The 26720-nt window shown below is 38.7% G+C and overlaps 1 protein-coding gene across 3 annotated transcripts in view; it reads right to left on the reverse strand.

Annotated features, from left to right (window-relative positions):
• NKAIN4 (sodium/potassium transporting ATPase interacting 4) overlaps positions 1 to 26720 on the reverse strand; it is a 120292-nt gene that overhangs the window by 28715 nt on the left and 64857 nt on the right. For all 3 annotated transcript variants that reach the window (XM_074210459.1, XM_074210457.1, XM_074210458.1), the window contains exon 4: positions 8946 to 9143. In XM_074210459.1, the coding sequence (XP_074066560.1) occupies positions 8946 to 9143 (198 nt within the window). The remainder of the gene's footprint in view (positions 1 to 8945; positions 9144 to 26720) is intronic.

Consider the following 26720-nt stretch of genomic DNA (forward strand, 5'->3'; position numbering starts at 1 on the left):
AAGGGAGTGAAGCAACTATGTTTTACTTAAATTCATTTTCTGCATGAATCAGAAGACATTATTCCACTTTACCACTCCTATCTCAAAGTCCTGTGGTGACAGGCAGCAGGAACAGATACACTGGGAGCTGTAGATACAACCCTGAACACAGGTGGCCCAGGTCTTAGGGTCATTTTGCCAGCATACTGAAGTCAGAACTAGATACACATTTTTCTGGAGTGGCCAAAATGAAGGGGAACACTGAGAAGCTGGGGTGTGTTTTGCAATAAAAACTAATCTAATCAACAAGCTTGAATGACTACCAAAAGGTGAATAACAAGTTCATGACAATGAGATTGCCACTGTCATGCCACTATTATCAGTGCCTATGTTCCCACAATAACAAACCCTGATGAAGCCAAAGAAAAATTTTATGAAGTCCTGGAGATCCTTATCGACAATGTACCAAAAGAGGATAAGCTTATTCTTATGGGTGACTTTAATGCTAGAGTAGGCACAGACTACCAGACATGACAAGGCATCCTTGTGAGGAATGGAGTTGGAAACAGCAACAGCAATGGTCACTTACTATTGAAGATTTGTGCATCTTATGACCTTCTCATTACAAATAGTGTTCCACTTACCTAAACACAATAAAACTTCCTGGATGTACCCTCTCAGCAAACACTGGCATCCAACAAGGCCTTTGTGATTATAAGGATAAGAGACAGACGGGATGTGAGAGTGACAAAGGCAATGTGAGGTGCAGAATGCTGGACTGATCACAGACAAATCCTCTCTAAGCTAAATATTCACATTCAACTAAAGAGGCTGCCCCAAGGCAAAATGACTACTAGAAGAATTAGTATAAGAGATTAGAGTGTTTCTCTGATTTGAAGGGTTTATTGCTAACTTAGAAAGAAAGCTGAGCTGACAGAGTTGTCAAAAGTGGAGCAGAAAAAGAGTAGTCAACTTTCAGAGATTTGTTGTACAGCACTGCATTTGCTCATCTGGGTCTGAACACTCACAAACATCAAGACTGGTTTGATGAAAATGATGGAGAGATACAGAAGCTGCTAAATGAAAAATGAGATCTCCACAGGATTTACCAACAGGATAGTTCATCCATTTATAGGAAGGAAGAATTTAATTTCATCAAAAGCAAAGTGCAAGTGAAGCTTAGAGAGATGCAGGACTCTTAGCTCAGTAAGAAGGCAGATGAAATTCAATTTTATGCAGACAGTAACAAACCAAAATGCTGTTATGATGCCCTGAAGGCTATTTATGGGCCAAAAACCTATGGTACATCAGGGCTAATGGAACCACATTAATTAACGACAGATATATGATTCTAGAGAGATAGACTGAACACTTCCATAGTGTTATTAGCAGGGCATCATAAACTAATGCAAAAATCACTGACTGTTTACCTCAAGTTGAAGTCAATGTGAACCTAGTTGAAATTCCAACTAAAGAAGAGGTTTTGAATGCCATTAGGCTCCTTTCAAGTGGCAAAGCACCTGGTGCTGATCCTATTTCAGCTGAGATTTACAAGGTGGGGAATCCTTTGCTCAGACAAAGGTTGGCTGAAATTTTCCAGGTTATTTGACATGAGGAGGCTATACCCCAGGTATTTAACCATGCCTCCATTGTCCATCTCTATAAAGGTAAAGAGAATAGATTATCTTGTGACAATCACAGGGGTTTTCTCCTTTGGTCATTGCTGGTAATATTCTTGCCAGAGTTCTTCTCAATAGGCTGATTCTTCACCTGGAAGATGATCACCTACCTGAGAGCCAATGTGACTTCAGAAAGGGTGGAGGAATAGTAAATATGGTGTTTGCTATCTGACAACTCCAGGAAGAATGGCAGGAGCAGAATAGAGGTCTGTATACAAGGATTTTGATACTATCAGTTGTGAGGGCTTATGGAAAATAATGTCAAAACTTGGTTGCCCAGAGAAGTTCATTAGTATTGTATGTTAGTTTCATGACACCATGCTTGCCCAAGTTCCAGACAGTGGATGATGCCTTCAAGATTTCTCAGTCACCAATGGAGTGAAACAAGGCTGTGTCCTTGCTTCTATCTTTTTAGCATAATGTTTTTAGTCACATTATATATATAAACATCTTCACTGAGGATGAACATGTCCTCAAGGTCAGCTTCGGAACTAATGGTAAGCTCTTCAACTTGAAAAGTCAAGACCAAAGTGGAGGGAATGTTGGTGTACAATTTTCTGTTTACAGGTGATTTACACATTCGATATAGGCTCTGAAGCTGAGATGCAACAAAACATGGATTGATTCTTTGCTGCTTGTGCTAATTTTGGCCTAACCAAGAAAACAAAGGTGCTCCATTAGCCAGCACCACACCATCCATAAATGGAACCATTGGTTGTAGCAACTGAAGTTTTGAGTACTGTGGTCAAGTTCACTTATCTTGGCAGTGTCCTTTACAAAGATTGACAATGAGGTTGACACAAGTATTGCCAGAGCTGGCTCAGTATTTGGGAGGCTCCAAAAGAAAGTGTAGGAAAGAAGAGGGAATTAGACTCACTACCAAACTGAAGGTCTACAGAGCAATTGTGCTGATCTCATTACTGTTTGCCTGTGAAACCTAGACATTCTATCAGGGTCACAATAGAAAATTGAATCAATTCCATTTAAATTGTGTTAGGAAAATTCTGAATATCACCTGGCAGGAGAAGATACCAGGAACTGAAGTCCTTTCTAGAGTTAAACTGACAAGCATTCAAACATTATTAAAAAGAGTGAAATTATGATTGCCTGACCATGTTGTTAGAATGTCAGAATTAAGCTTGCCAAAGACTATTCTATAAAGAACTCACATACAGCAAACACTCATAAGGGGGTCAGAAGAAGTGATATCAAAACACCCTAAAGGTCTTTCTTAAGAACTTTAGAACATTTATAAATGTCCAGCATGGGTGACACTAGTACAAGACCACTCAGTATGGCATGCCCTCATCAGAGAGGGTGCTAAGCTTTATGAGGAAGGAAGAATTGAAGCAGCTCAAAGGAAATGTGAATTACCTAAGTTTAGAGTAAGCACCCCAGGTGTCCATATGGAGTATCTGTGTCCTACCTGTGGCAGAACATCCTGAACTTGTAGTGGTCTGATCAGTCATAATTGAACACACTATAATTTGTCTCAAACATAGTGATGTCATTTTGGTCTTTGATAATGAAGGATAAGAATCAACCAACCAACCAACTCTGGACCTAGTAAGAATGGCCCTGCCTATGACCTCCTATGATTTTATTGAGGCATTTGTTTCCTAGAACCTTGACCAGAAACTCCAGAGCAGAGGTCAGGGGTTGTTAAAGACTTTCCTCTCTAGGAAATATTTCTTTGGCACAATCAAAAGTGATTTGGGTTTGCATAAGATCTGACATATTAACTGCACACTCATTTAAAGACAAAATATATATTACACCAAACAAGGCAGGAGACTGATGAGATCAAAGTTGGCCACACATTATGGGGTGCCCAGACATCAGTTTGTCAAGGCTGATTCAACCTAGTCTGGTAGAACAGACACAGGGAGGAATTCTGAAATTATGGAAGATATCTCTGTGAAAGTCAATGTGTTCTTATAGTATTCAACTGACCTATAAATTCATAGCACATATTCTTAGGGATCCCACATTTCTGACATGGTCTAGAAACTGATAGCAAAACCAGATCATGACTCAAGTAAACCTTTGCCATCTTATCTGTACCCCCATTCCAAGAAATGAATATGACTCCCTTGGCCTGTTGACTGAGAAGAAGACATCATAGAGTTCTAGTTTAATATAATAACATTATGATTTACAAACTACTTTACATCTTTTTTTTTGAGGCATTGGAATTAAGTGACTTGCTCAGGGTCACATAACTAGCTAAGTATCTGAGGCTGCACTTCCTAGCTGTGTCTACATTTCTCATTTAAGCTTCACAACTATCCTGTGAGATGGTACTACAGACATTATTATGAACCAACATTATATATCATGAAAAGAGTGCTGGATTTAGAGTCAAAATGAAGCTGTGTTTTTGGTTTAGTTAATTGAAGAACTCAGGAGTATCTGCTTCCATAGTATGTCATACTATCCCTGGATGCAAAAAGAAAAAAAAAAACAGATGTATTAAAAAGTTACCACAAGAGGAGCTAGGTGGCACAGTGGATAGAGCAATGGCCCTGGAGTCAGGAGGATCTGAGTTCAAATTTGAACTCAAACACTTAATAATTACCTAGCTGTGACTTTCTGCAAGTCACTTAACCCCATTACCTTGTAAAAACTAAAAAAAAAAGTTATCAGAAACATAAAATAGAGAAAATGATAGAGACTTAAGAAATCTTTATGGATCATGTTGGAGGTTAAACACAGTAGTCTAAAGCAGACAGGCCAAATGAGGATAAGATCCAGTTGGAAAGGTAAGAGAGCTAGCCACAAGCCAGCCTCCCCTCAAATACCCCTCCAGGATCAATGGAAGGAGTGGAATTTTGGGGGTGGGAACATCTGGTATTGGAAGGGTTATTATAGGAGGGGCTTCTACCTGATTTAAGGTGACATTTACCTCACATTGTAATTTAGCCAGGTCCACAAATGAGGGTATAGCCAAGACCATTCAAAGTGGCTTATAATTTGCAAGAGCATAAAACAGGCTAAAATGGAAACACTTTAACAGTATAAAAATTTTTTACAAAAATTAGTTTCATATATGTATTATATATAAGTCTATATATATGTATAGACTCACACATATATAAAAGATTATAAGATTTAAACACTTTGACAGTATAGAAAAGATTACAAAAATTTATTTCCAATATATATATATATATATATATAAGATTACAATCTTGCACCAAAAACCTTAAACATAGATTCACTCCTAGTTCTGTGCTACCTGTTTGACTTTGAGTTATCACTTAACTTTTCTGTGCCTCATTTCCTAAACTGTAAAATGAAGAGCCTGGATTAAATGACCTCATAACTCTAAATCTATAATCCTAGATTCTTATTCTAAAGATATAGATTGCTTACATTCAATCACGTCAGACTCTTCATGACCCCATTTGTGGTTTTCTTGGCAGAGATCCTGGAATGGTTTGTCATTTTTTTTCTCCAGCCCATTTTACAGATGAGAAAACTGGCAATGGGTCCAGTGACTTGTCCAGAATAACACAGCTAGTAAGTGAGGGCAAATTTGAACTCAGAAAGAGGAGTCTTCCTGGCCTGGTCCTCTCTCCACTGTGCCACCTGGCCAATGGAAGATTTAGATATGAAGTTTCAGAGAGATCAAGTGACTTGCTCATTGTCAAGTAAATATTAGCAAAATTAGAACTGAGATCTTAACAGGCTCTGAGCCAATCAATCTCTTCGCATATTGCAATGGGAAGGAGCCCTGGATTGAGAATTAGGAGATCTAGATTCTAGCCCCAGCTTTGTGACTGATTTAGAGGTACAATGTCAGGCAAATAACTTCCTCTGTGTGAACCCATTTCCCTCTCTGTAAAACAACCTTCTTTGGACCACGTGATGGGTAAAGTACCTCTCTGGTCTAACATCAATCAACAAGCATCTATAAAAGGGCATGTGGGGAAACAAACACAAAGAGTCAAACAATCTCTGCTCTCAAGATGTTTGAATTCTAGCATCCTCTCCTGGAATTCAATACCATTTAATAAGAAAATCCCTGGCACCCTGCCCCAGAACACTCAGGGTTAAATTTCTCTGCCTGCTGCTTAGGGTCACAGTTTAGTCCCCCATTCATAAAAGCCAGCATAACTGAACAGGAACCTCCTGGCACTCAAGAAGATATATTGAAAAAGTGAAAGAATGAATTAAAACAGTGGGACTTGCTGACAGCTGAAGCAAGATTCCTTCCTGCCCCCCCCCCTTTCTAGGGTGCAGCCTTGAAAAAGAAAAGAAATAAAGCAGAGACTGCTCAGTGGGTATAAGGCAGCCTGACTGCCCCAGGGGAAGATCAGGGTGGAGGGCAGGCTGGAAACAACAGGGGCTTTTTATCGCAGGTGATTTTACATGCAAGATGACAAAGAATTAATTAACTGAGAACATTTGGGAGGCCTGATCACTCCAGACCCCAACACAAAGAAAAGAAAAATGAGAAACTAACTACAGAGATGGCAACCCCATTAATGTAATGAGCAGGCTGCAGCTTCAGGGTCTTTGCATCACCAGGAATGGAAACTGCCTGATTGTCTACTAAGACTCAGGAAGACAGTGGCAGAGAGAGTTCATGGAGAGGCATCCAAACCCTGACAGTGTTTGCAAATGTCTCCCTCTCATTCATTTCCTTTTCTTCGTTACCTTCCCTTCCATTTAATCTAGAGTCTCTTGATGGACTAGCTCACAACCAGGAGACCTGTTTTTCTCTATACTTGTCCTCAAAATCCTTATTCTGAGGTGGGGTCTACATGTAACTGAGCCCTCCCTCCCCCAATCCACCTCCAAATATTGAAGAAGCAATGCTTGCTGACCATGGTGGGAAAATGTTCCAGGTTGAGAGGTAAATGACTCTGTCTAGAATTACCATTTTACAGAATAATCTTAAGTATACCTCTTCACCTTGGATCTCAGTCTCCCCATTTAAATTTTGAAAATTTGCCCTGCACCCTACCTTCCTAGATGTCCTATTGCCAAGACAAACCAGAGTTCTAACTGGCATTTAAGATCCTTATAGAATAATGACGATTTTCCTTTTGTCATTATTTAGAAACATTTTGAGCTTTCCTATACAATACTGTTTATTTCTAAAAAGTGTTTTCATTCTGGTATCCCTCCCCTCTCCAATTTATCATTCATTGGCTGAAATTTGAAAGCTAGAATGTCTGACCTCTGCATCCCTCCCATTTTATAGACGAGGAAAGAGAGACCAAGATATCTTACTGGTTCAATCAACATTGCCATTTCATCTTTCTTGGAAGTATAACTTGGATTCCTCTGACTGAGGCCAGACTTTGGCAGAGACAGGTGCCCCTGCAGAGAGGGGCTCAATGCTATTAATGCAGCACCTGCTTTTCCATAAATAAAGCTGGTCACTGTTATATTTAGACTCCCTGCTCCCAGGAACTTCAGGCTGTCTGCCAGCCTAAAAGCATGGTAGAAATAACACCAGGGTCTTAGATGGACTAGGCTGTGCTGGCCTGACCCAACCTCCCTTCCTTTCCACCAGCCTAAGGCCCCCAGAACACATACTGGCTGGTGACTCTGTGAACTCTCTCTTCCTGAACAAACTAACAGGCACCAGCAACCATAGCTAGGTAGGGTAGTATTAAATTGGATGACAGTAGGAAGAGATGGATGGGACTGCTGAAAAAAGAAGAAGGTCCTACATTCCACAATGAGGGAAAAAGCACCAGGAGGGAATCTGAGAATGCCAGTCCCTTGGATTTTGTTCATTTTTCTCTCATCTCTTTTTTCCTTTTGAAAAATTATTCTTTGTTATATGGGATGGTTCTTTGTGGGGGGGGGGAGTTAAAGAGATGGAAAAACAAAAGATATCAATAAAATGTATTTTTTAAATTAAGAGGAAGAAAACCAAGGTTATATAATAAATTTGGAGAGGTGGGGTAGAGAGTTTGTATTTTAGAGAAGTTTAGAGCACTCAAATGCCAGTCCAGGCCACCCCTCATACTCTGATCACCTCTGAGAAATACTGCTATCTCCCCTAACTCAGAGTTAGGGTTGGTGAGAATCCAGTCCTCTAAATAACCACTTTTCCCTAAGAGTCAATTTCAAGTCTATTAATCCCTTCCACTTAACTTTAAACAGCAAAGAGAAAAAGTGAATGCTAAACCAAAATAAGTCATTTAACCCTCCTAGCAAAGTCCTTGTGACTCATTCTATAGACTTCAAACTCCTTGAGGACAAAGAGCATATTTACATCCTGTTTTGTATAATAACAGTGTTAAATATGAGACTTTTTCAAGGTGGCAAGGGATTAAAAACAAAAAAGGATTAAAATTTCAAAAGAAAAGTTTAAGTTTTTATTTTATATTTCTAAAACTTAAGGCGTCGGAAAAGATTTTAAGAATTCAATTTGAAATAAATTCTGCGTAAGATACTCCTACTTTCCTCAGACTCAGATGCACTGGTCCTGAGCAGGCCAGGTATATCCCTGCAGGAAATATATCCCAAGCATTTCCACCAGTCTACATAAAAGGGCAACAAGGCAAGTTAATATCTCAGCCATCGGCAGATTATCCACTGCTCCAAGGGGTCTAATTATGAAAATTTTTCACAAATTTAAGTTCCTTTGGGATCACCTCCATCATTTCAGAAAGGTGTGGTAGGAAGGAAACTGTAGGCCAAAACGAATTAAGTTTTAACTCTAGGAAGAGAAATAGGCAGGGCCCGATTGCTGACAGCAAGTATTTGAAGGATTAGCATATGAGAAAGGAACCTTACTTTTTCTAACCCTGGAGAAAGAACTAGAAACAATAAGTAAAATTAGAGGGGAAGTAGTCTTTTGATGAATATAAAGGAAAAGCTTCCTAAAAACCAAGGCTGTCCAAAAGCAGAACATACAGCCTGAAAAGGTAAAGTTTCTCCTACCCTGCACTGCAAGTCACTAAACTGAGGCTGGATGATCACTTTTGGGATTGTGTCTCAGACCCTGGGCATTGGGAAGACAAGGAGAAGCAAAAGGTAGTCCCCTATCCTCAAGGAGTTCACAGTCTAATGGGAGAGATAACATGGAAACAACTCTACAAACAAGACATATAGGAGAAATTGAAGATAATTTAAAAAAAAGAGAGAGAGAGAAGATGTTAGTTAACCTTAAGAGGATTGGGAAAGGCTGACTGGTTAGACAAGATGACTTTGAAGAGCAACTCCAACTCCAAGATTCTACACTCTATAATAAAGTTGTAAACCTTCAGTAATAGGTATCTGCCTGATTTCAGAAAACTTGCTTTGGATTATTTTACTCACCGCCACCAGGATCTGGAAGGAGCTGTGCATGACCTCAATGTACCGATACTCCAGAGTGCAGCCGATCACAGAGACATAGGACTGGCTGTCCAAGCCTGCAATCCCAGCCACTGGTGCTTCCTTCCGGACACAGCCTGGCCCATTCTCACTCCACCATGATTGGTGCTGGGAAATATTAAAGGTCAGAAGCTCACTGTCCTAAAAAAAGGGCAGGGGGGATGAAGGAAGAAGAGAAAGGAAGGAAAAAATTTTTGTATAAACAGAAGTTGGCTTACTCTTTACCCATTAGGGATTAAATATCTTCTAAACATTGACAGTATATCAAGGATTGCACCAAATACCAAACTGGCTGTTCTCCCCACTCTGTGAATAAGCTCAGACCTTACATTCTCAGGGGTTAACATATTCAGGACATCAAAAAATATGACCTTGGGTGTGGCTAGGTGGCACAGTGGATAAAGCACCAGCCCTGGAGTCAGGAGTACCTGGGTTCAAATCTGATCTCAGACACTTAATAATTACCTAGCTGTGTGGCCTTGGGCAAGCCACTTAACCCCACTGACTATCAAAAACCTAAAAAAATAAAAATGACCTACTAGCATGTCCTCATGCTCAGATTCAAAATGTCATAGTAAAAAGCAAATCAAAACTTAAGTCTTCTCTTCTAATTCCTCACATTACTCACAGATGATTCTATCATATCCTCCCTTCCCCTCAAAACTTTTAGTAGCTTCCCAATAATTACCCAATAAAATCCATTTGACTTTCTATAGACTTGGCCCCAACTTGTCTTCTGTTACAGTCCATTCTGGTGCTGATGTTGGAAACTCTTTTCCTCCCTCTAAGGTCTTTCTGCATTTTCAGATTTATTATTTCTGAACCTCACATTAACCTTTGTGACTATTAACCTTTAGAGTCAAATGACTTTGTAACAGTGACCTCCACAGTAATCAATATGTGCTGAGTGAATCCTCCTTAAGGTATCTAGGTCATTGTTACTATTTGGAGGCACTTTTCTTCTTCATCAGCTCTTCCTTCAGTTCAACAGTATCAACCAAGAGGTTATATGTATGTTTAATATGTAAAATTTAATATGTAAAACATTCATTTATTAATATATTTATAACATACATATGTGTATGTATATGTATTTTTGAACACATCCATAAGATTAGGAGGACTTTTCTCTGTTAACAAATGGGAATGCTTCTTAGCAGTATAAGTACATTCCCTTTACTCAGAGAAAAGGATAAAGTGAAATGATAATCTTCCACTAATTCCTGTTAATAAAATCATCTTTCCAGTCACATACTTAATGACACTTTGATTCCCCCCCCCCCCCACTAATCCTTGGTGTCTTTTTGTTTCTATTAGTATTGCTGTTGTTCAGTCGTATCTGACTCTCTGTAACCTCTTTTGGGGTTTTCCTGGTGAAAATATTAGTAATTTGCCATTCCCTTCTCCAGCTCATTTTATAGATGAGGAAAATGAGTCAAACAGTGTTATGCTACTCTCCCAGGATTGAGTAACTAGTAAGTGTCTAAGGCCCGGATTTGAATTCAGGAAGATGAGCTTTCCAGAAACATGCCACCTAGCTAATCATCTCTCAATCCCCCTGTACTTTCCTCTAACCCTTCCTCCATTTTTTCCTGCCATTCCAGTATTTCAAGCTTCCTATCCCTCTTCTTTACTCTCTAGCCTTTTTTCCTTGCCCAGAATACCAGTGTAGTGGAAAAGACTGGATTTGAAACCAGAGGACCTAAGTTTGGGTTGTGACTCTGTCACTTAGTCCATGCATAACTTTGGACCAATCACTTCATCTGTAAAATGAGGGAGGATAGAATAGCTGTAATCTTTTAATTCTTCTGATATTATTCTGTCTGCTTCCAGGCTTTCCTTATCTCCTCCATTTCCCACACTTCTGAGTAATCTTCCTGATTCATAAGTAACACTCCTGGGTAGTTACATGGCAAAATGAATAGGGCACTGGTCCCGAAGTCAGGAAAACCTGAGGTAAAATCCAGCCTCATACACTTACTAGTTGTGAGATCTTGGACAAGTCACTTAAACCTCAACACATCTCCCCCCACCCCTGCCATTGTCCCACAAAAAAAACCACCAAAAATTGAATGTCACACTACTCAATGAATCACAGAAACAGAATTCCAGAGTTGGAAGGCATCTTAGTGCTCATATCGCAATGAGTTTCACAAGAACATAGCCAACAAGTGACTACATTTCCTGTGCTCTGAAAACTTCCTATGACTTAAGGGGTGGTGGGACTTCACTACTTTCTGAGACAGTCAGGTCACACAGGGTAGGAACACTTGGACTTGGAGTCAGGAAAATCTGAGTTTTAAATCCTGCCTCAGACGTTCCCGGCTATGTAATCTTGAGCTTAATTTAACCTCTCTTTACCTTAATTTCCTCTTCTTTAAATTGGGTATAACTCTGGAAGAGAGTGAAACTGATGATTTGTGCCACTCTGACTTATTTAAATCCAATCCATTCGTAAATCATGACATCACCCTCCTGATGTCATTGGTCCTCTTAGAGAATTAAGGATGATAACCACAACATTAATGGCTGTTATTGGGATCAAATGAAATAACATACACATGATGTTTTACAAACCTTAAAGTACTACATAAATGTTATCTATTGTTATTACTACTAAAAGGTTATTTATTTAAACCAAGTCTAAATTTGCCATCTTTTTTTATTTTTTGCAAGGTAAATGGGGTTAAGTGGCTTGCCCAAGGCCACACAGCTAGGTAATTATTAAATGACTGAGGCTGGATTTGAACTCAGGGACTCCTGACTCCAGGGCCAGTGCTCTATCCATTGCACCACCTAGCCACCCCTAAATTTGCCATTTTTAAACATCCATTCATCAATCTTATTTCTGCCAACTGAACCAAAAAGAACAAGGCTAATCTCTCAAGACAAAACCTACAAAGCTGTTTTTAATTGTTCTATTCCTCAAGCTAAATATCCTCATTTCTTTCAACCAGTCTTCATATGGCAGGAACTCAGGACTTTTCATGATGAGGTTGTTCTGCCTTGGAAAAGATCTAGATTATCAATATCCTTTCTATAATCTAGTTGCCCAGAACTAAATAGAGTATTCCAGATGGGTTCTGACCAGGGCAAGAGCCTAGTAGGACTCTTTACCTACTTATTTAAGGAAGCTGGGCCTCCCTTAACACAACCTTAGCTTTCTTGGTTACCATTGTGTCGTTGTTGTTTGTCCTTTATTATTGAAGAAGACCATGACCTCAGAGTGGTGATGCTAAGATGCAGGTGAATTGGATTTGAGTGAAGGAATGCTGCACTAAGTTATTAACTTCTCTTTCTTCTCTGGAGTCATCTGATTCCCAAGGTCAGATATGAATCAGGAAGACTATAAATTGCCCTGGATGCAACACAGTCAGGGTTAAATGACTTGCCCAAGGTCACACAGCTAGTAAGTATCAAATGTCTGAGACTACATTGGAACTCAGGTCCTCCTGACTCCAGGTATGGTGCTCTCTATCCACTACACCACCTAGCTGCCCTCAGTTGCCATATCATATTGTTGACTCGCAAGAAATTTGTAGTTCACCAAAATCTCTAGACCTTTTTAAGGCAAAGTGCTCATGAACCATTCCTCTCCCATCTTGTACTGCCCAAGTATAAGATTTTCCATTTATACTTATTATATTTCATCTAATTAGATTTAGTCCCTGGTTTCTAGCCTGTCAAAATTCTTTTTAGTTCCTAATTTTTTCATGCAGTATTTACCAACCCCTAAATTCCAGTTTAGAGTGATCCTCAAAGCTGCTAAGAATGTAACTTCACCTTTACCAAGTCATTGATAAAAATGTTTCGTTTTTTAAACAAAGAGCCAAGTACATATCCTTGGGAGTCTTCATAGGAAATTTTCAAGCTGACTATCAAATAATTGACAATTACTCTTTAACCTGACCTTTCAACCATGTAGACATGTAGTTTCCAAAGTTGGCCCAAGGAAGAGGTCTGACTTCAAGGGGTTGTGGCCTTTTCCTAAAGGATGTGATAAACCAATTAAAGAAGTTTACCGGGGTGGCTAGATGGAGCAGTGGATAGAGCACTGGCCTTGGAGTCAGGAGTACCGAGTTCAAATCCAGCCTCAGACACTTAATAATTGCCTAGCTGTGTGGCCTTGGGCAAGCCACTTAACCCCATTGCCTTGCAAAAACTAAAAAAAAAAATTTACCCTAAATTCCCTGTAACTGGAAGAGACCTTTTCTACAACATTCTTCCCCTCCCCTTTTCCTCCCTTATTCAAGTTGCCCAAACTCCTGCCTTCTGCATCAGGAGTCCAATTATCATGGCAATGATAACCTAAACTCTATCTGGCTACTAACAGTAGAAGCTGTGGAGATGTCACTGGGATAATTCTGCTAATATCCTCCCTTCACTACCATTGCTTTTTAACTTTGGAAGATGCCTCCTCACAAACAATCCAGGTCAATGATCTGGTGGGGCATTTTTGGTGGGCCAGAATGATTTGTGCAAAAAGAATAGACATGGGTAGTTTGTGATATAAATCACAGATCTTAATACTTTTATCCCCCATCCTAAATCTACAACTTTTCCAAATTTCCCTATTTTTACTGAGGATACCATCAAGGCATCCAGGTTTGTCACAACCTCTGAGTCATCTGTTTCACTACACTTTTTCTCATATTCACATATATCCAATCAGTTGCTTATGTCACTGCTTTTATCTCTACAACCTCTCTTATATCTGTCTCCTTCTCTTAAGTCCCTGGTCCCCTCTATTCAAACAGTCACCATTCTAGGTCAAGCCTTCATTCTCTCTCCCCTGGACTACCACAATAGCCATCTAAATGGCAGTACAAGAATCAAAGACAATTCAAAAAGACTTGTGATGGAAAATACCATCCATATCTAGAGTAGGAACTGTGCAGTTTAAATGTACACCAAGGCTTACTTTCTTCAATTTTTAAAAATTGTCTTTTGTATTGTTTTTTCCTTTCTCCTTTTTTTTCCCCAAATTGATTTGATTCTTCTTTACATGTATAGCCTATATTAGATTGTTTTCTGTCAGGGGGAGGAGAGAGGGACAGGAGGGAGGGAGAAAAAAAATGTAAAACTCAAAACCTTGATAAAAATGATCATTGAAAAACACCACTACATATTGGAAAAATAAGCAAAATATTTTTTAAAAAATTCTTATTCATTCATTCTCTCCATTTATTATTATTATTATTATTGTTGTTGTTGTTGTTGTTGTCTCCATATTTGTAACTTTCCACTTCTTTCTGGGAATCAGAAACAGCCTATAATGTTGAAGTCTTTTTATTAATGGAGACAGAACTTTGTTATTAACTCAAATACCTCCTTTAAAAAAAAATTGACCTTTGTTCTTCTTCTTCTTATAAGGATTCCCCTTATATGTCCAATATAGAAAGATGGATTTGTCTGATGTGGGAAAGAAGCAGGGGAAACCAAACAACTATTAGCTCAGGCTTCTTGAAGGTGTCTTGACCTTGGCTGCAGTTCAGAACATGGGCCAGGAGCCTCAGGAACCTCAGCCTAATTACAAACTTTGAAAAGTCACATGGCCTAAAACTACTGAGTACATGTATTATTAATTATAGGAGTTAAAATTTCTAAGAATTTGTCTTCAACAGTCCTCTCTTCTCTCTGCATCATCAAATTCTCTCTAATTGAGGCAATTCTGTTATTAAATGACCAGTAAAAGCTTGACTGGTAAAGAGTGAATAATACAAAAGGGCTAAGCTGCCAAGTGCCAGCCTAATCACAGAGCAGATGGAGTAGCAATGGCTAAAAAGGGGGAGAGGGCTGGTGGCAGGAACTTCATAGAGTTTGGGCAATATACAATGGATTCCAGCTACTTTTGATCTAGAAACCCTACCAGGTGCATTGAATTTGAAGATGCAATCCCCATTAGCACTAGGAATGACTACTGTGATTATCCATCCCTACTGGCTACATTCTTTATTATTATTATTTTATAAATATTTTATTTGTTTCCCAATTACATACAATGGTAGTTTCTACCAATTATTTTTTTGTGAGATTTTGAGTTTTACATTTTTTCTCCCTCCTCCTTCCCTTCCCCTCCTCCTAACAGAAGGTAATCTGATATAGACTTTACATTTGCATTCATGATAACTGAACTTGCTGTGAGAGTAGAATCGAATCCAAAAGGAAAAAAGAAAACATTAGAGATAACAAAATGACATATTACATAAGACAATTTTAAAAATTAAAGATAATAAGCTTTGGTCTTTGTTTAAACTCCATGGTTCCTTCTTTGGTATTCTCCATCACAGATTCCTTAAAATTGTCCCTGATTATTGCATTGATGGAATAAGCAAGTCCATCAAGGTTGATTATCACCCATGTTGTTGTTAAGTGTGTATAATGTTCTTCTAGTTCTGCTCATTTTACTCAGCATCAATTCAGGCAAATATTTCCAGGCTTTTCTAAAATTTTGTCTTTCAATATTTTTTATTGAACAATAGTGTTCCATAACATACATATACCACAATTTGTTCAGTCAATCCCCACTTGATGGGCATCCCCTCAATTTCTAATTCTTTGCCACTATAAACAGAGCTGCTATGAATATTTCTGTCCATGGGATTTTTACCCTTTATCATGATCACTTCAGGATACATATCTAACCTACTGGCTACATTCTTGTCCAAAGATCTTGCAAACCTTTGGAGCCCCATGGAGGCTGCAATGGGATGGGCAAAGCTCCATAGAACTAGTGTGATGATCAGGTTCTGTGAAAGTATTGTCAAAAGGAGACTATTTTGTCATAGAGTCTGAAAGCATTCTGACATCCTTGTTAGGACCACTTTGTCCCCTCCTGCCTCAGGAGATAATGAACTTCATATGTCACTTAGTGGGCTGCTAGATGACCTGAGAAAGCCAATTTTTTAATTTTCCATTTATTTATACCTCAGAAATCAGTGAAAAATAACAAAAGCAAGACAGTGTTTGAAATATGATTTGGTTGATTGTTTGAAGTTAAGAAAGTAATGGAAAAACTTTAATAACACAGATTAAACTCAAAAGCAATCCTATGGACAGATTCTTCCCCTAACTCAGTAATTTGTTAAACATTTATCAGCACACTCTTGCACTACTCCCAATTTTTCTCCTTCCAATACATGATGACTGCTGGTGACTTTGGTCTTTCACATCTGCCTCTACCCCAAGGGCCTGACCCTCATTTTCTGCTAGGGTGTAAAGGACTATCTCTGTCCCCAACTCAGGAAAAAGAGTCAGAATGCTGCAACATTGGTCCCTAGGGGCATGAGATGAATATATTCAGGAGCACCATTAGGCCTTCTGACTCTGTAAAGGATTCAGGGGAGATTCCAAGGCATATATATTCCTTAAAGGAATATATTTGTATCTTAGAGATCACCTAGTCTAACTCTCATTTTACTGGTGGAGCAGAAGTTCAGAATTTAGTGACTTTCCTAAGGTCAATTTGTCACTGATAAAACCTGAATAATAAATACCACCTCCCTCAATTCATTTCCTCAACAGTCCTTTTCCTACCACTTCAATGCTCTCACCTTTCACTTCTGTGATTCCTGGGTCCATCTTTTTCTCCAGATCCCTACCTTTCCCAGCTAGCAATTAATCTCAAGATAAACTAATAAAGATTATAGGGAGTAGGCTGAAGCTAACTGGAATTTCCTCAGGAGAACAAATAGTAAAATTCTCAGGGTGAGCATTTACACCTCAAAAAATCAGCAAATGTAATAAATCAGAGTTTGATTTATTGTTTTGTGATAGTCTTGATTTAAGAAAGTTAAGTGATGATGGGGCAGACAGAGCACCAGTCCTGGAGTCAGGAGTACCTGACTTCAAATCTGGCCTCAAACACTTAATAATTACCTAGCTGTGTGACCTTGGGCAAGCCACTTAACCCCATTGCCTTGCAAAAAAAAAAAGATAAAAAAAGAAAAAGAAAATAAGTGATGGAGACAATGTTAAGAATCCAGATTAAACTTTAAAGTGTATCAAGTGTTTACTGGGAAAATGGGAGAGAAAATTGGATACTAAATATTTTCCAATATACCTCTGGACTTAAGGTATTAACTCTTTTCTAGGACAGACATCTCAGAGATATAAAGCAAGTGTGGATCTCAAATGGTGGCATTTCAGACATCAGGCAATGGAGGAGCTCCCTATTCTGCTGTGGTTTAAGTAGTTGTTTTAACAGAACAAGTGTTTCCCATCCTTGCTATATAACTAGTCCTACAGAGAAGCCTGTAACTCAAAGCCATTATAGAATCAGAATTTAACCAGGGGCATATGGACATTACACCATTGCTGGTAACTCCTAATCTCCTCCCAACCACTGACCAGTTATATCAGGGAGTCTTTAGAGCAGCTTGTCTGCATAGCTCCTTCCTTTGATGTCCACCCAATTCAGTAGGAATAGACCCAAGATTTCCCAGGATCAGTCACTTAATAGATATAGAGCTGGAAAGGATATCAGAATTCATCGAGGTTTAACCTCCTTATTTTACATGTGGGAAAACTGAGGCCCAGAAAAGGCTCGTGATTTGCCTAAGTAGTACAGGGAGGAAGTAGCAGAGCTGAGATCTGAACTCTGTTCCCATGTCTGAAAGTTCAACTCTGCAAGTTCTCTGCCCTATCTGCTTCATCATGCTGCAACTGTGGAAGATGATTTCATTTTGGGAGTTGAGGAACATAGTGGATTGTTCATCTATTCTAATATTCAGGCTGGTTGACCAGGAGCAATTTGATATAGGTTTTACATTTGCATCCATGATAAGCATAGATTGAAATTGAACTTGTGAGAGAAGAATCAGATCCAAAAGAAAAAAGGCTTTTCATTCAAATAAATTGTTGGTGGAAAGGAGTCTGATTCATTCTCTACCAGGTCCCTTAAGTTTGTTTGCATTAATCCTAAATTCTCACAGAAAGAGTATGGGTTCCTTTTCCTCTTTACAACACAAGACGAAGATGTCAAAATCTACCAGTACTTACTTTCCTGCCCCATATCCAAGTACTCTATGGCTAAGACAGAGGATCATAGATTTAGAGCTAAAAGGAAAATGAAAATTCAACTCGCTCATTTTACAGATGAGGAAACTGAGGCCCAGAGAAGGTATATGACTTGCCTAAGATCACAAAGATAACAAGTAGAAAAGGTAGGGTTTTACTCCAGATCTTGATTCTAAACTCTTATTTTACTGATAAATGATGTAGGATACTCTTGGTGGGAAGGCAACCACAGATCTCCTCCGGGGGTAGGCAAGTAAAGTGGGTGGTTTTTTTCCCATCACAGAAAATAAGTGACCCAGTCTCTGCTGAGGTGAATACTCCAAGTTCCTGCCAAAGGTCTCCTCAGGATGCCAGAAGTTACTTTGAAAGTGCAATTCAAGGTTAATCTTAATACAAAGATGAGAAGTCCACTAACTTATACAGATTAACTTTATGCAGCAGCACCAGGGATCCTTTAGTTCTGCCCCACTCATTCTTCTGAAGACTGATGAGAAGCCACAGGGGAGCTGGCACACATAGCCAGATTGGGAGGCCTGTCAATTATGATGATATGAAGCAGCTGGATGGCAGGCTTAGCTGGACCTTATTTTACTGATATACTACGTTAGAACCAAGGAGCAGAAGAGGCAGTGTGGACTTGGGAGACACTGCTGAGAGGAGCCTCCAGACGCCCCCTGGATTACTCCATCCCTAACCCTCCCCAAGCTAGGAAACAGAACCACAGAATCTCTGTGCTAGATGGGAATTTATAGCTCTTGTCCCTTTCACAAAAAGCTTTTAGACAAGACTTGGAGAGGAAAAAAAGGAGTCCTTATCGGGAACTTGACTCATTTTCTGAAAGGATATTCTGTTGTGGCACCAGTGTAAGGCATGATGTCAGTCATCTATATGAGGGGAGGATCCAAAGAACTTAGGGAATAGAGGAGACTGACCAGTGACTGTTCAACCTAGGTTTGTCTGATGTCCAATGATCTATCAGATTAAAGCAGGATTTGAACTCCAGTCTATGACTCCAGGTTCTGTGTTCCTTCATTTTAGACATCATCCTAGCCAACTTCCCCATTTTATAAATGAAGAAACCTAGGCCTGGGAAGATCAAGTTACCTTAACCAAGGATATAAGTATTAAGTTACAAAACAGAATTTGAAATTAGGACCTCTGACTCCAAATCCCCCACTCAGTAGGTGCTTAGTAAATGTTTATTGAATTTAATGTCTTAATAAGAATTGGAAGTCTTCAAAATGAGAAATTAGAAAACTCTACTATATTTCTTTTTTACCAAAGATAATCTTGTAAAAATCAGTGTTTGGGGGAGAGATGGGTGTATATTACTAGGTACTTTGATGTACAACTGGAGTATATTATATTACTTAGAGAAATTTGAGAAGGATTTTTACAAAGAGGTTAAAATCAATTTGCCCAACCTACACAATGTGCCAGGTGAGAGAGTAAAGCCAAAATCACAGCAATAAGGTCTCAGGTCAGAGATGAAGAAAAATATCCTGATTCTACAACTCAATAGGCCCTTAAGGAAATTAACAAGGGAAAATTTGAAGACTTCTTTGGATAAGATCATCAAGGCCAGGGTAAACAACCAACTCTACAGGATGAAACTGAGGTAGAAGAAAGGACTAAATAACCTTGAAATCGCCCTGAAGCCTAAGATTCTATTCACTAGAAAGGACTGAATTTAGATTATGAGAAGGTAGTAATAGAAACAGAAAGACAAAGAGAAAAAGAGAAAGAGAAAGTCAGAGAAAGACAAAGACACATAGATACAGAGTTCCTCTAAATATATGACTGATTCTAGAACTAGTTTCAAATGCCACCTGATGAGACCCTAATGACCTTGGCTCAGACTGGGGTTCTCTTCATATCTCTGGGGCTTCCATTTCCTGACCTATTAAAAAATAAGGGGCTTGCAGTGATATGGACTCTTGAGGTCTTTTTCATTTCTAGAGCTGTATAATAGCAAATCCCAAATCAGACCCTGAAAAAAAAAGGTAGATGAGAATCTGTAGACTTTAAAATACAGAAATTCAAAGAAGGGACTTTAGAAATCAGTCTATTCATCTTAAAGACAATAGAACTGAGGGGTGACTAGGTGGCATAGTGACTAGAGCACTGGCCCTGGAGTCGGGAGTATCTGAGTTCAAATCAGACCTCAGACACTTAATAATTACTTAGCTGTGAGGCCTTGGGTAAGCCACTTAAGCCCATTACCTTGCAAAAACCTAAAAAAAAAAAAAGATAATAGAACTGAGTCTGAGAAGGGGGTCAAATAACTTACCCTAAGATATAGGTAATGAATGGTAAAATTAAGACTCAAATTCAGGTCATATGACTCCCAAGTCTAATTTGCTCTGTGTCCTATTATGATTCCTTAAATATCAGCTTAAGGGCAACTAGATAGTACCATGGATTTGGAGTTAGGAAGACTCTGATCTTCCTCAGTTCAAATCTGACCAAACACTTATTGTGTGACTCTGGGCAAATCATCTAACCCTGTTTGCCTCAATTCTTCATCTGCAAAATGAGCTAAAGCAGGAAATGGCAAACCATTCCAGGATTTCTGCCAGGAAAACACCAACAAAAAAGTAACTAGGCAAAATCTGCTAGCAAACAATATGAAAGCAGATCTCAGAGTCAAACTCCTTACTCTAAAGGCATTAGTTTTCAGTAGGATCCACAAAATCACAAAAAAATCAAAGAATATCCAGAGGTTATCTAGGACAATCACTTCCTGAAAAGGAATTAATTCAATATTGCCAACAAGAAGCCATCAAGAGTAATCCCTCTTCCATGTATCATCCCTTCCAATATTTGATGACAATTATCATGTCTTTCCCTTCAAGTTTTCTCTTCTTCAGCCTAAACAGCCCAGTTCCTTCAAATGATCTTGTTATTAAGTGGTATACAGTTTGCTCATCACCCAGATAGCCTTCCTCTACATGTCTCATTTTAAGAATGTCCTTGAGTACCTGGGTTCAAATCCGGTCTCAGACACTTAATAATTACCTGTGTGGCTTTGGGCAAGCCACTTAACCCCATTGCATGGCAACACCCCCCCCCACCAAAAAAAAAGAATGTCCTTGCTAAAAATATGGTGCTCATAACTGTATTCCTGTCCCAGATTGTCTCACTCTCTTGGCCAAAAATTATGGCTTCCCTCTCTCTGGACAATATGCTTTTGTCAGTACATCTAAGATCATGCTAGGGTTTTGAAGTTTTGTTTTGGTTTGTTGGTTTGTTTGTTTTGTTTTTTGGCAGGAGAAAGAGAAAGAGGGGAGAAAGGAGGGCTTCCAAATGCCACATTTGGCTTCTAAGGACCTTGTAGGTCACACAGAACTCTTCATATAGAATTGCACCCCTGCCTTTTCTAAAGGTCCTGTACTGGGCAAGGAGGCAGAGTAATAAGGAAAACCACAGAGAGCATGAGCCAGGGTTCATTCCTTTAATTTCATCTATTTTACTTCCTTAACAGAAAAGCTGCAATGCTTACAGAACAGGGCAGGGAAATGACTCTTCCTCTATGAACCCATGTAACAACTTCCTTGACATTTGTACTCTCAACCCCACAGACAATTATTAAACTTGTAAAAGCAAAAATACTCAATGCTCTCCTGCTTGCTTACCTAACTTATTGAACTCCATTTGAGTTAGTGCCTATATGAGCTCCTTCTTCTGGCTGCTGAGTTAACCAACTCCATTTTTTCTAGTTCACTGCCCTTACTGAGTCTTATCATAATCAATCAGGTGGTTGCGGACGTCCTAGTACAGTCCCTGATTTCTCAGCTTAGCTGAAAACCTGAGATACATGGAGGGACATGTACATTGGGAATGGGAGGAGAGAGGTGGATACAGAGACTTTTCTCTGCCCTTGTTCTAACATCCTAACTTTTACCCCACAGGCAGACACTAAGCCAAGGAAAAGTAGGGGTTGGCAGCCAAACCCATTGCTCTAGTTTAAAAATGAAGAGACCTCAGCATGTGTAAGACCTGGAATAACTTTTTTTTTAGGTTTTTTGTTGTTGTTTTTTTTTTTTTGCAAGGCAAATGGGGTTAAGTGGTTTGCCCAAGGCCACACAGCTAGGTAATTATTAAGTGTTTGAGGGTGGATTTGAACTCAGGTACTCCTGACTCCAGGGCCGGTGTTTTATCCACTACGCCACCTAGCTGCCCCCCCCGTAATAATTTTTTAAATGGAATCCAGTTTCTCCAGCCTTCCCTCCAAATGGCAATATAGTAATGAGCCATTAAAGGAATGGGTTTCCAACCAAAAGAGCAACCTACTCTGAAGTCCATATGCAATAAGGTCTCACTAGCAGTAGAAGCCCAGAACTTTATTGGGTGGGAATTCACATTAGACAGACTCATCAGCATTTTTCTCCTTTACTACCAATCCAACAACAGATTTAAAGGAAATGGGCAGCACATAAACTTTGATTTGATTTGATTTTGTGTGTGTGTGTGTGTGTGTGTGTGTGTGTGTGTGTGTATCTCTGTTGGATTGGATGAGAGAATTTTCTCTAGGTTTCTTGGAGTTTCCAGAACCTTGGAGGTACAATAAAGTCTCTTTTACATCACTGAATAATTGTCTTGGTCAACTACTACTTGTAGGCACTGTCCTAAGTTCACCTGGATCACCCGTTGCTAAATCCCCATTATATGCAGGTTGCAGTCCCATATCTCATCATAAACTATAAAATCTAAGGTTACAGAAGGTCCTCAGAGGTCTAGTCCAATCTCCTCACAAGGCAATCCCTCTTCATTATCCCAAACAAATATAAAGGAAGGAAACCAGTATTTGTTAATTAAGTATTGTGAGCTATGAAATAAGCTAAGTACTCTAAAAATATTATTTCGTTTGATTCTCACAACAACCCTGAGAGGGAGGTGATATTATTATACTCATTTTTACAGTTGAAGAAACTAGGGCAGACAGAGATTAAGTGACTTTTCCAGGGTCACATGCCAAAGAAGAATCTGAAATCAAATTTGAATTCAGGTCTTCCTGACTCCAAGCCCAGGGTCTTATCCACTGTTCCACTTAGCCTTCTCCAGTAATAATACAGTAAAATGAGGTGTAACATACCAACTCCAGAGAGGTACAACCCTCTTTTGAACAACTCTAATTACTAGAATTTTCCTCCTATTATCAAGATGAAATCTGACTGGAACGAACATTCACTTTTTCAAATTCTGCCTTGTGGTGCCAAAAATAAAATAATTCTGAATCTGAATCCCAGAATTTCTGAGTTGGAATAAATCCCTTGGAAGCCTTTAAGACTGACTCATACCCCAAAAAGCATCCCCCCATAGTGTACCTGGCAAATGGTCATCTAGTCTTTGCTTGAAGATCTCTGAGGAGGGTAAACCCTGCTAACCCATAAAGCAAGAATTTTAATACTAAAATTTTTCATCCTGTTAACCCAAATTTAATTCTTTGTAACTTCTCCCCTTTTCACGTAGTTCTCTCTTAGACCAATCAGAACAAGTCTAATCTCTCTTCCCACATGATAGCTTTTCAAATCCTTGAAGACTGTCATCTTAAGCCCTACAAGTATCTTCTCTTAGGTTTAACATGTCTAGTTCCTCTACTCTATCCTTGGGTTCTCTGATGTTTTTATTTCCTTCAAACTCCTGATTACCCTGTTCTGTTATGCACTGATTTGCAAACACCCTTTCTAAAATGTGGCATGCAAAACTAAACATAATATATGGTATGACTTAGACAGCATTAGAGGAAGCTCTCACTCATTCTAGATACTCTTCCTCCATCAATACAGCTTATGATTTTTTTTTATTTTTGCAAGGCAACAGGGTTAAGTGACTTGCCCAAGATCACATAATCAGGTAATTACCATATTTCCCCATGTATAAGATGTACCCTTTCTTGAAAAATTTGGGGTCTAAAAACTGGGAGTGTCTTATACAGTGGTTGTAGATTTTTTTACTTGCATTTCTCTCTTTTTCACAATTGTTGTCTTTGTGCTCATTGTTTCATATTTGTTACTGGTATATTAGGTTATGATTTTCCACCTTATGCCCAAAAATGGCTCAGAAAAGATTTTTGTACAGTGCTGAATTCAAGTTCAAAGTGATCCAGTTTGCAAAAATGAATGGAAATTGTGCTGCTGAATGTCAGTTTGTTCCTCCTCCAACTGAGGAAACAATCTCAGACACTGACTCCAGGAAGAAGAAATTCTCCTAAAAATGCCAAAGCAGAAGAAGGCCATGAGAGGCAAGTCAGCCACATGGCCTGAGTTAGAGAGGGAATTGAAGATATGAATTGAAGAGCAAAAGGTCTTTAGAATTCATATCCACAAAGGTGGTTCAGTAGGAGGCAAGAAGGATTTCTGATGAAAAAGAACTTACTGATTTCAATGGAGGATACAATTGGTGCTTCAGGTTCATGAAACAGAATGTGCTAAGCATGCATCCAGGCCAGACTTGACCAAAAGAACTGAAAGCTATGAGCAGGAGATCCTTAAGTTTCATGATAAATAAAAAGTTGAGTTTAATAACTTGATGTAACTTTTTTTCAAATTTCAGGCACCAAAATTAAGGTGCATCTTATACATGGGGAAATATGGTATTATGTCTGAGGACAGATTTTGAACTCGGTTCCTCCTGACTCCAAGGTGGAATCTCTATCTACTGTACTACCTAGTTGCCCCTTAAGTTTGTATGGCTCATATTGATTTGCAGTCTACTGAAACCCCTAGTTCTTTTCCAAATGACTCATTGTTTTGAGCCCCACTCTGGCCAATGCTACTGCAGGATATGAAACCCAAGATTGTTCACTGGCAGGATCATTTCTTTATTTACCACCTTTTCCCCCTCTCTTCCAATTACCTAAGGGAAATTATGGAGTTTAGGGGGATATGTGCTTGGCTTGAAGTTAAGAAGAGTTGGACTTCCATATACAATGTAATGCCCAATCACAATTACAGAGGGAGCATAATAAAGCTTGCTATTTACCTCTTAATAGAAAAATACAGAATCAAGATGCAGAATGAACCATAACATTTACAGACATAGTCAATGTGGGAATTAATTTTGCTTGATTATGTATAGTTGTTACAAGGTCTTTGTTTTTTTTTCCTGTGTGAAGGTGTTGAAGAATAAGGAGGGAAAGGGTAAGAAAGTTTTTAAAAAGAAAATCATTCTTGCAAGAACAAAAACTCAGAGAATGTTGTTCACTATAACAGCAATATTGTTTGGTGAAGAATGGCGAATGATTTAGTTCTTCCCATCAATACAATGATCCAAGACAATCCCCAAAGGACTAATGATGAAGCTTATTATCCAATGAACTGTTATTGTTTGAATACAAACTGAAACAAGGAATTTTTCATTTTCAGTCTTTTTCTTTTTTTTCAAATCTTTTTTTACTAAATGACTAATATGGAAATGTTTTGCATGATTGCACATGTATAACCTATATCTGATTTCTTGCCTTCTTGGGAAGGCAAGTGGGAAGAGAGGAAGGAAAAGGAAGATTTGAAACTCAAAACTTAAAAAAATGTGAAAATTATTTTAACATATAATTGGGGAGGAAATAAAATGTATATTTTAAACATAAAAAACAAAATCATTGAAGTTATCTTTTTTTCTTTTAAAATAGAGCGAAAAGATGAAAGACCAGAAATAAAGCCAGACAAACAAGATTGTTAAATTGAACATCATAAAAACCTGTTTCATGTACAATGCTATTTTTCTTGTTCTGAGAGGTATATACAAATATCCATTCTCTTTGACATTTGCTAATTTCAGAATTCAAATTAATTTATAAAAAGGAAGATCTGATTTTGAATTCTTCTTCAGGTACTTTACAAGCTATGTAATCAAGGGTAAGTCTACCTCAGTCTTGGTTTCCCCATCTATGGGGAGGTAGGGGTGGGGGAGATGATAAAAGTAACAACTTCTCAGAGTTGTGAGGACTACATAAGATTATATTGATGAAAAGCATTTCTCAAATATTTAAGCAGTATATAAATGCTAGATACTACCACCTCTCACCTCTCCCTTGTTGGATATGCCATTGTTTTTTTGCTTTCTCTACAACTACCACCAATATGCTTTCTCATGGAGGAAGAATTCATAGTGTGGAGGAAAGTGTATGGTCAATGAATCTGGAAGACTTGATTCAAGTTCTGATTATAGCCATGTGAGTATAAGGAAGTCATATAATCTTGCTCTGCCTCAGTTTCTTCATTTGTAAAATGGGAATACTCATGCTGGTGATCTTACTAGTTGGGCAAGTCAATTAATTCTGATTGAAGCCACTAGATCCAGATGGCTCCTAGGGAGAAAGTGAGTTTGGCAACTTTGCACAGCATGTCCTCACTCAAATCCAATTCATGTGCATGTCATGGCATCACCTCCTTGATATTGTGGTCTTCTTTGAGAACCAAAGGACAAACAGCAACAACAATTTTAGGATTAAGTCTCAGTGTAACTTAGGCATCAGTATTGGGTAAGAAACTATCTTGTTACAAAGCAGCATCTTTTTTTTTTATTATACATCTGTTTATTTTTTAAAGATGTAAGGCAAATTCAAAATTTTAGCACCAACAACCATTATAAGAGCATGATCACATTAGCATTCAATTTTTTTTTTTAATGCCTGAAGAGGGTACTTAAACAATTGAAGAATCTAGAGCAACAAGAGAATATTGTATTCAGCTAGTAAAG

The sequence above is a fragment of the Macrotis lagotis genome, chromosome 1 (genome assembly GCF_037893015.1).
Source record: "Macrotis lagotis isolate mMagLag1 chromosome 1, bilby.v1.9.chrom.fasta, whole genome shotgun sequence".
NCBI lineage: Eukaryota > Metazoa > Chordata > Mammalia > Peramelemorphia > Peramelidae > Macrotis > Macrotis lagotis.